Source organism: Chrysochloris asiatica, unplaced genomic scaffold (genome assembly GCF_000296735.1).
Source record: "Chrysochloris asiatica unplaced genomic scaffold, ChrAsi1.0 scaffold00229, whole genome shotgun sequence".
NCBI classification, from domain to species: domain Eukaryota; kingdom Metazoa; phylum Chordata; class Mammalia; order Afrosoricida; family Chrysochloridae; genus Chrysochloris; species Chrysochloris asiatica.
The window spans coordinates 1,589,371-1,600,605 of NW_006408747.1; the positions used below are offsets into that span (position 1 = coordinate 1,589,371).

Genomic DNA, 11,235 nt, shown 5'->3' on the forward strand with positions numbered 1-11,235 from the left:
AGGATTTTTTGTTTCTTTGAGGCTACCCTATATTCTATTCTTTTTCTTTTTAAAACACTGTGTTTTTTTATCCTGAAATCTACCTGACCTCTTCACCACCTAGATCTTTGTGCCCATGCTTTCCCTTCTTTTGCATTGTAATTGTTCTGATACTAGACTGTCCTCCCAGATCCCCTAATTTCATTCTTGTAATTTTGTTCTGCTCTGATCTCTTCCATCTCTGGACTGAGTTCCATGTAGTGTTGCCACCTATGTCACTCTCTGGTTTTTGTCTGCTCTTGTTGGTTCTCAGTCCAAAGAACTCTCTTTAGGATGTTTTGCAGTGCTGGCTTGGATTTAACAAAATCCTTTAATTTCTATTTATCCTGGAATGCTCTGATTTTATTGTCATATTTGGTTGACAACTTTGACATATATGACTCTTGGTTGGTAGTTTTTTTTCTTTCAGATTTTTTTTTTTTTTTATGTTTCCCCATTATCTTCTTGCCTGAATGGTTTCTATTGAAAGATAAGACCTTAATCTTGTTGGTTTGCCCCTGTAGGTAACTCCAGGTCTTTGTACATCCCTAGCTGATTTCAGGATTCTTTCTTCATCTCTAATTTTGGAGAGTTTGAATATGACATGTCTTGGTGATTTTCTTTTGGGGTCTGTCCTGCCCGGGCTTCACTCAGCTTCTTGAATGCTAATCTTATTGTGTTTTAAGATGTTAGGGACATTTTCTTCCAGAAGCTTTTCAATGATCTCTTCTGTGGTTTTGTTTGATTCTTTCTTTTCAGGTACTCCAATCACCTGTAGGTTATTCCTCTTTATGTTGTCCATCATGAATCTTAGGCTTCCTTCAGATTTTTTTCATTATTTTTTTTCTGCTTGTTCTTTTATTATAGCAGTATTGAGAGATTTGTCTTCAAGTTTGCTGATTCTGGCTTCTGTCCCTTAAATTCTACCCCTTTGCCCTTTTAGTGTGTTGTTCATTTTAAAACTGATCATCTAGACCTCTTTTTGCAGGTTTTTTTTTTTTTTTTTTTTTTTTTGATCCAATGCTATCCAATGTTCGATGGTTCCTGTAGCACTTTTCTGACTTCTTTATTTTTCCTGACCTTTTTTATGGAACATTTGGAGGCACCTCAATATCATTTTCCAGAATTCCTTACCAAATAATTCCAAAGCCTGCACTCCCTCCAATGAGAATTCTAGCTCTTCTTCTTGGTCATTTGTTTGAACTACTCCATCTTGTTTGTGCACATGAGCACATTTTTCTGTTGCTTTTTAGGTAATTTGGCATTGTTGTATTTGTATTTATTAGATGAATGTATATTGGTGTATTCTTATGCTGTCTCCAATTCCCTTCTGGTAGGTGTGATCAGGAGATGGATTTCTCTTTTCACTGCTCTTGCAGCTCAATTCAGAGTATTTTTAGCAGGTGGCAGTTGTAGACACTGATCTGGTGTATAGCAGCTGGTATTGGCTCTTGCCTAGATGGTAGGAATTTATAGAGTGTGATTGTAGCTTAGCTTGTATGACTGCAATTTCTGTTTCTTGTTGAGTAAGACAAGGAGGGAGAGAGCTCCCCAAGATAGAAGGAGGGCCAAAAATGAAAGAAAAGAAAAGAAAAGAAAAGAAAAGAAAAAAGAAAAGAAAAGAAAAGAAAAGAAAACCAGACTAGACTTGAAAGTCACAAATGCAAAAAAACAAAAAACAAAACAACAGTGGGATAATATGAATAAGACTTTAGCACCACCTTTTGGCCTCTTGCCTTCAAAGCTGCCTGAGAAATATCCAGATATTCCACCTGTTCCTTATGATGTAACTCAAGGTTTGTTTTAGGCCTTTTTCTCCTCTCCCTTCCCTCAAGTCTATTCAACTGTTTCTCCTAGTGAGAAACAGCCTAGGGCTAGTCAGACCTGCTTTGGAAGACACTCTTGTTATAAGCTCTTCCTGTTGACTCCTTCCCCTTCTTCAATTCTGTGCCTAGCTATCCTTGCTGTGCAGATTGTTCCATGTGTGTAGGTACCACTCGTTCAGGAGTCTCCATGGGTCCCCAGAGTGGAAATGAATGTTTTTGTTGTTGTTGTTAGGTGCCATCAAGTCGGTACTGACTCATAGTGGCCCTATGCACAACAGAATGAAACACTGCCTGGTCTTGGGCCAACCTCACAATTGTTGCCACGACTGAGTCCATTGATGCTGCCACTTTGCCAATCCATCTCAGTGGGAGTCTTCCTCTTTTTCTCTGACCCTCCACCTTACCAAAAATGATATCCTTCAGTGACTAGTCCCTCCTAACAATAAGTCCAAAGTATGAGAGATGAAGTGTGGCCATCCTGGCCTCCAAGGAGCACTCTGGCTGTACTTCTTCCAACACAGATCTGTTGGTTCTTTTCACAGCCCATGGCACTATCAATATTCTGCTCTAATACCATAACTCAAATGCATCAATTCTTCTATGGTCTTCCTATTCACTCTCCTGCTTTTGCATGCATATGAGGTTATTGAAAATACCATGGCTTGGGTTAGGTGCACGTTAACAGTTTGTTAACAAAGATGACATCTTTTCTCTTCATCACTTTAAAGAGGTCTTGTGCAGCAGAATTGCCTAATGCAATACATCATTTGATTTCTTGACTGCTGCTTCCATGAGGGTTGATGGTTAATTCAAGAAGAATGAAGTCCTTGACAACTTCAATCTTTTCTCCATTGATAAGAATGTTACTTATTGGTCCAGTGGTGAGGATTTTTGTTTCCTTTACATTGAGATGCAATCCATACTAAAGCCTGTGCTCTGATCTTCATCAGTAAATGTTTTAAGTCCTCTTCACTTTCAGCAAGCAAGGTTGTATCATCTGCATATCACAGGTTGTTAATGACTCTTCTTCCAATCCTGATACCACATTTTTCTTCATATAACCCAGCTTCTTGGATTATTTGTTCAGCATACAAATTGAATAAGTATGGTGAAAGAATACAACCCTGTCACACACCTTTCTTAATTTGAAACCATTCAGTGTTCCCATGTTCTGTTTGAACAATTGCATCTTGGTCCAGGTACAGATTCCTCATGAGCACAATTAAGTGTTCCAGAATACTCACACTTCTCAATATTATCCATAGCTTGTCATGATAGAGCAAAATAAAAGAACAAAAAAAGAATGCTCGCACCTTTATCTCTGCAGATCCATCAGTTCTCTGTGATAGGAGTTCCATTTATCATTATGTTATTTAGTGGTCCAGTGGTGAGGATTTTAGTTTTCTTATATTGAGGAGTAATCCATACTGCAGGCTGTAGTCTTTGATCTTCATCAGTAAGTATTTCAAGTCCTCTTGACTCTAGCATGTAAGATTGTAACATATGAATATCACAGGTAGTTAATGAGTCTTTCTCCAATCCTGATGCTTCAGATAATCAAACTTCTTGGATTATTTGCTAAGAATGCAGATTAATTAAGTATGGCGAATGAATACAATCCTGTCACACACCTTTCTTGAATTTAAACTATTCAGTAACTCCTTGTCTGTTCAAATGGCTACCTCTTACTCTATGTACACAGTTCAGTGTTCTGGAATACCCATTATTTGCAATGTTATCCATCTCTTGTCATGATCCACACAGTAGAAAGCCTTTGCATAGTCAATAAAGCACAAATAAACTTTCTACTATTCTCTTAATCATTCCACCTCATCTTCTGAATCTGGCTTAAATTTGTAGAAAATTTCTGTCAATGTACTCTTTTATTTATTTTTTTTAATGTTCTTCCTTTTTTTTTTTTCTTAAGTTTTTTATTGTAGATTGAGTGATAGTTTACATGGAAGAACATCAGCTTTACATTCACCCTACCATATTTCATTTCATTGCAATGATTACAATCCTTTCCATGCATCATCATTCAACAGCATTGGCTTCCATTCCCTCTCCTTTTTTTTTTGTCTGTACACCAAAGCACTCAGGAATATATAACCATTCAAACAACCAAAAGCATACCCTGCAAGCCTGCCCCCCACCCCACCCCCCCGCCAGCCACCAGCACACAGCCCCTCTCTCTCCTTGAGTCTAGCGTCCCCAGCCACTCCATCTCTCCATGTCATGTCTCTGCCTCCATCTTTGGTGTCACTGCTTCTCTGGATAGGGTCCTGCACTCAGCTCTTCTCTCTTGATAGTCCTAGGGTCCTCAGCCCCTGGACTGCAAGATCAACCACGCCCCTCCTTTTGTCACAAAACATCTACCTTTTGAAACATTCACAATGTCCTGATCGCAATTATTCATTATTGAACCACAAGAGTCTTATCCTCATCTCCTTTCACTAGCCCTCTCTAGACAGTTTGGAAACCACTCAGTGGAGATGCTACCTTCCCTCACACCCTCTGAAATTAAGCTCCCTCTTGAAAACTTGTAAGCTAGTCACTTCGTGCCTTTGTAGGCTCCCCCTCACTCGTTTTGGGGTAGCCAATATCTAAGTTGCCCATCCCTGTCAACTCTGTGGACAGAGGGGATGGGAATGATCCTTGTAGCAAAGATTCATTCCCTCTTTTAAGCTACTACATCCATAAATATAGATCAAGTTCATCAAATTGTGGCAGATTACACTTTTTTCCCTCTTCTTTCTTCCTAGTTGAGTAGTTCTGATCATCTAACGATTGAAGCTAGGTCAACTGGGTACTATCTGGGTACTATGGGCATTCTTGTGCATCTGCCCTCACTTCATATCAGCTGAATGCTTCACTCTCTGCTCTAGTCCTCTGTAGCTATGTCCCTGTCCATGGGCTCAGGAGTGCCCAGGTCTCACTATACTGCTGGCCAACCAGATCTCAACCCAGGTTGACAGGAGTCTATCGATCGTGGTTGGACTTAACCCATAGCCTCATTGCTGTTTTTCTCAATGTACTCTTGCATCCATTTTTTAATTATCTTGAGGAAAATATTACTTTCATGTGCTATTAATGATAATGTAATATGATTTCTGCACACCTTTGTGTCATTTCTCTTTGGAATGGGCACACATATAGACCTCTTCCAATCAGTTGGACAGATAGCTGTCTTCCAAATTTCTAGGCATAGATGACTGAGTGCATCCAGAACTTCATCAGTTTGTTGAAACATTTTAATGTGTATTCTGTCAATTCCTGGAATCTTATTTTTCACCAATGCCTTCAGTGTATCTTGAACTTCTTCCTTCAGTACCATTGATTATTGATCATATACTACCTCTGGAAATGGTTGAACTGTAAACCAATTTTTTTTTTTTTTTTTTTACAGTACAAAGACACTTTGTATAACCATCTTCTTTTAATTTTTTTTTGCGTCATTCAATATTTTGTTAATTGTTGTTGTTAGGTGCCATCAAGTTGGTACCGACTTATAATGACCTTATGCACAACAGAAACACTGCCCGATCCTGGGCCAACCTCACAATTGTTGCCGCGCTTGAGCCCATTGATGCTGCCACTTTGCCAATCCATCTCGCTGGGGTCTCCCTCTTTTTCTCTGACCCTCCACCTTACCAAACATGATATCCTTCTCCAGAGACTGGTCCCTCCTGACAATATGTCTGAAGTATGAGAGACAAAGTTTGGCCATCTGGACTTTAAGGAGCACTCTGGTTGCACTTCTTCCAATACAGATCTGTTGGTTATTTTGGCAGGCCATGGCTTCAAAAATCCCAAGTTGAGGCTTAAATTTTTTTCTTCAGTTTTTTCAGCTTGAGAAATGTTGAGTGTGTTCTTTACTTTTGGCCTTCTAACTCAAGGTCTATTATACTTTTTTTTTTTTTTTTTTGTCTTCTTGAACTGCCCTTAAATTTTTTCTGTTCAGCTCTTTTACTTCCTTATTTCTTCAATTCACTTTAACATCTTTGCACTGGAGAGCCAGTTTCAGAGTCTGTTGTGACATCCATTCATCCATTTGGGGTTTTGCTTTCTTTTTAGTCTTTCTAATGACCTTTTTTTTTCTTCCTGTATGATGCTTTTTTGATGTCATTCCACAACTCTTCAGGTTTTCAGTCATTTGCATCTATTGCATCAAATCTGTTCTTGAGATGGTTTCTAAATTCAGGTGGGATATTTTCAAGATCATATTTGTGATCTTGTGTACTTCATTTGGGGTCTTGTGGACTTAATGTGTTTAATTTTCTTCTTCTTCAGCCTCATCTTGTATGAGAGCAAGTCTATTCCACAGTCTGCTCCTTGCCTTGTTTTAGCTGATGTTCCTGAGCTTTTCCACCCTATCGTCCCACAGATATCATCTGTTTGATTCCTATGTATTCCATCTGTTGAGGAACAGATGTATAGTAGCCTCTTAGGTTGTTTTAAAAAGGTATTTGCAATTAATTAGTTGTTGGTCTTGCAGAATATTTTCATGTGATCGCCAGCATAATTTCTATCACTAAGGTCATATTTTTCAACTACTGATCCTTCTTCTTTGTTTCCAACCTTTGCGTTCTAATCACCAATAATTATTAGTACATCTTGATTGCATGTTTGATGAACCTTAGCCTGAAGAAGTTTGTAGAATTCTTTAATTTCATCATCACTGTCTTTAGTGGTTGGTGCATAAAATTCAATAATAGTGATGTTAGCTGCAAGCATGTGGATAGTATCCTATCACAGACAGCTTTGTACTTTAAGATAGATCTCAAAATGTTCTTTTTGACAGTGTAAGTAATGCCATTCCTCTTGAATTTGCCATTCCTGGCTTAATAAACCATATGATTGTCAGATTCAAAATACCAGTCTATTTTAACTCATTAATGCCTAAAATATCAATGTTTATATATTCCATTTCAATTTTTACAGATTCCAATTTTCCTAGATTCATACTCTGTACATTCAATGTTCTAATTATTTATCGATGTTTGCAGCTGTTTCTTCTCATTTTTAGGTTGACCCAACAGCACATGATGGTTCCAGAAAGATTTACTCTCTATTCTAATCATCATTGTCAACTTTGTTGGGAAGCGACATCTGTTTCCCAGTTGTACTTTGATGATTTCCAAACTAAGGGACTCATCTTCTGGGACTCTATCTGACAATATTCTGTTGTTATTCGTAAGGTTTTCAGTGGTTAAATGTTCAAAAATAGTCTGCCTCTTCTTCTTTCTTATCTGCTTCAGTATGGAAGTTCAACCTAAACCTGTCTATCATGGGTATCCCTGCTTGTATTTTAAATACCAGTGGTATAGCTTTCAACATCACAGTCACATGCAAGCCACCAGAGTATGATAAATTTCAGGCAAGTGGTGGATATGTAATTTTAGAAGTTATCTATTAAAATTTGTTAGCATGTAATAAAAATGATGAAAAGCAGCATACTTTAGAAAAAAGTTTTTAAAAATTGTATTCCATGTGTGATAGAGATTACTAACAAATTTAAATTTCCCACTGTTCGGCATATAATGGGTATTCAATGTGCATCCATTGAATTGAATTACTTCAAAATTCAGTAACTTTTATTTTTTTCAATAAAAATAGCAGAGGCAATGGAATGCATTTCAAAGTGAAAGGGCAAAAACAACCCGGCGCTACTCATCAACCACACTGCACAGCAGATGGCCCGTCTAGAGACTTTTATTCAGGGTGAGGAAGAGGAAGGTGACCTCTGCCGGAGAGAGAAGGCAGGAGGCAGAAGAGAAGAAAGAAGAAGAAGAGAGAGTCAACGGGAAGGGAGTGGTCTTATATAGGTTCAACAGGAAAGGAGTGGTCGTTGCTGGGGTCATTTAGCTCTGGCCTATCAAAAGCCATGTTGCCCTTTAAACTATGTGCCTTGTAGCTTAGGGTGGGGAAACAGAAACCTAAGATTACAAAATGGAGTTGAAGGGAGGGGAGAGGGGAAAACCTGAAAGGTACAGTTTAAAATGGCGGACCTGATATTGTAACACAAAGACTTTAGATAAGGGAAGTTAATGTATGGAAATCTCATCATTTACTAAATTAGGATTGTCTTCTGGACAAACTATGTGAATCTAATATAATTTGGTAATTCTATGTTCCCTAAAGTAAAGTTTTCATCTCCTCAGAAATGCCTGAAATGTCTTTACCTGAGAAATCGTAACTGATAATGGTAGAGTTTCTGGATCTACCAGTCGTGTGGCCTTGGATATTTCTGTTTCTTCATGTGTAATGAGGAAAATAACAGTTCCCCTACAAATTTGTTGTGAAATTAAATGAAAAAATTTTTTATAACATACCTAATCCCTAGTGTTCAACAAAATTAACTTTATTAATGTTTTACTATTCTTCCATTTAGTACTTGTTGTTGTTATGTGCCTTGGAGTTGGTGCTTACTCATAGCAACCCTGTACAAGGTTTCCAAGGCTGTAAATCTTTACAGAAGCAGAAAGTCTCATCTTTCTCCCACTGAACCGCTGGTAGTTTGGAACTGCTGACCCTGAGGTTAGCAGTCCTATTCATAACCACTATGCTGCCAGAGCTCCTTAGTACTTAGAAGAACATTTAAGAATGCAAATACTGCTTGTTTCATATGTAGTCTATTTCAAAGGTAAAAGAACAAAGATTTACTGTTTAGATTAATTTTGTTCTAAGTATTATGCACACGAAATCGAAGTCATGGTGTGTGGTATTTCAGGATAAGCACTCGACCATAAGATATGTTTGAACTGCAAGGTCGATGGTTCAAACTCACTAGCTACTCCTTGGAAACCCTCTACAGGGTTGCTATGAGTCATAATCTACTTGACAGAAGTTAACAACAACAAGATTGACATTTTTTATTTATGTTCTTTAAGCAACATAAAAAAGAAATCACAAATTTGTCACTTTAATAAGAAATTCATTTTCTAAAATTAAAGTTAAAATTACTATGTACCCTTGGACAGAATGTTCTCTTATTTCAACTGAAGGAAGGGAATTAACCAAAGAAGTGGTCATTCAACACTGGAAATACAAAAAAAATGAAAAAGCAATGACAGTATATACTCTGTCATCAGAGAAGACAAAATTCAACCTGACAACTTCTGTTAACTATACTTTTTACTTTCACAGGATTAAATCCCCAATTCATTCAAGGAAAAGATTTTTATCTGAAAGAATAGACATTGACAGTACTACTTTAGCTGAGTTATGAAGGTTTTTTTTTCACTCAAATGGAATTTTATTATAAAGATCTTGATTCCTGGAGGACCCAGTAATTGAGAAATCCTGCATACTTTACAATAAAAGACAAAGAATGACATATAAAGTGAAAACACTTATTGTTGTCAAGCGCGATCAAGTCAGTTTTGAATCCTAGCAACTAGTATAGAACTTCCAAAGAGTGACTGGTGGGTTTGAACTGCCAACCTTTCATTTAGCAGTCCAGTGCTTATCCTACCAGGTCACACCAAGACTCCAGATGCATGTAGTTGTAGTGTTGTTGTTGTTGTTAAGTGCCATAGAGTCGGTTCCGACTCATAGAAACCCTAATTGGGGTTTCTGAGGAACATCAAGTGAGTTTGACCTACACCCGGCGTTGTAGAATATTGTGTAGTAAATCACACAATTTCTGCAGTGGACTTAATGACAATTTTTTTCCTTTGTGATTTTGACATACTCTTTACAAAGGTGTTGGAGCTGAATTTAGATTTACAATCTTTAAGATTTTCGATTCTGCTCACCTATTTTAGAATATATCTCAGAGTACATGATTTGCTACATCAGAGATGGTCTTTTGACTCCCAGAACTATGTTCTTCTCACTCTGTTGCTTTCTTATGTGCTATTGGCATTGCAACTTTTACTCATTTTATTTCTAACCAAAGGAAAGAATGGGTGTACTATCATAGGGTTTGTTTTAATATTTTTTCCATTTATTCTTCAGATGGAGTTTAAAATTGAACACACTTGGGATGGTTTCCCAGTGAAGCATGAGCCAGTGTTAGTCAGGCTGAGTCCAGGTGACAGAGGAGTGATGATGGAAGTAAGTGCTCCATTTTTCAATGATCCTCCAGCCCCACTTGGAGAACCCGGAAAGCCTTTCAATGAACTGTGGGATTATGAAGGTAAGTGGAAGTACTGTATTTTATTACAAACATAAATCTTTTTATAATAACCTCTCACAGAACTATTATTTTATCTTGCTGTTAGGAAGTGAGTGCTTCTGAGCAACTGACATGTGCAGTTTCTGATATTTCCTACCAATTTCTCATTCTGACTTTTTATCCATTACCTGTATGACTTCAACAATATAGCTAGAACAGTGAAAAATGACAATTACAAATCCAGATTTTTAGGTTGCTTCTGTTACGTATTTTAAGAGGACTTCAGTATTATAGTTTTGTTTTTTATGTATCCACAAATTGCCACTTATAATCCTTCTCTATGGAAGCTCTGGTTGTTTTACTTATTATTGAAATATCATCTTCAAAATGAAGTGCAGTTTTTACTTTATACTGACACACAATCTTACATATGCAATTAAGGGTAAGAAGCATATCATGAAATTACAGCTTCAAGTTTGCTATATTGCTAGTTTATCCTAATTAAGCTACCAAGTTCAGCTTTATGATACACTGTTTTCATGATGGCATTTCCCAGATTTTAAGCCATTAATATCCCTGAAGATAAAGCTCCAAACCCTTTCTTGAAGCTTTCAGGGTTCTCCTTAATTGGGCCATCCTACTCAACTAAGTTGGAGTTCTGGTGTGGTGCTGTTGGTTAAAGCACTGGACTGTAAAGTCAACTTGGACCATAAAGACCGGCGGTTCAAGCTCACCAGCTGCTTCTCGGAAAACGACTGAACAGCACTTAGTAAAAAGTAATAGTAACTTAGTAAAAAGTGATAGTAACTTCTGAAAGGCTAATGATCCATCCAGGCTTCTTATCACTCAGGTACCGTTTTTCATTCTATTCCCTTGCCTTTAATGCACATAATTTAAGATCCATTTCAATTTACGTTTCTTCAAAGAAGTCTTTGATGAATTTTCCATTAGTACTATCATTTACTCTCTTTATACTATTTTATTACATGTTATTTATTATTACTAATTTGTTGTTGTTGTTGTTAGGTGCCATCGAGTCGGTATATAGTGACCCTATGTACAACAGAATGAAACACTGCCCTGTCCTGGGCCAACCTCGCAATTGTTGCTGCGCTTGAGCCCCCTGATGTTGCCACTTTGCCACTCCATCTCGCTGTGGGTCTTCTTCTTTTTCTCTGTCCCTTAGCCTTACCAAACATGATATCCTTCTCCAGTGACTGGTCCCTCCTGACAATATGTCCAAAGTATGAGAGACAAAGTTTGGCCATCCTG

The 11,235-nt window shown here is 37.6% G+C and overlaps 1 protein-coding gene across 1 annotated transcript in view; it reads left to right on the forward strand.

The window, feature by feature from the left end:
* The first annotated feature begins 9,803 nt into the window (after positions 1-9,803).
* The window catches only part of LOC102818337 (UPF0462 protein C4orf33-like), a 34,412-nt gene continuing 32,980 nt past the window's right edge, over positions 9,804-11,235 (forward strand). The window contains exon 1 of the mRNA XM_006873206.1: positions 9,804-9,984. Coding sequence (XP_006873268.1) covers positions 9,804-9,984 — 181 coding nt within the window. The remainder of the gene's footprint in view (positions 9,985-11,235) is intronic.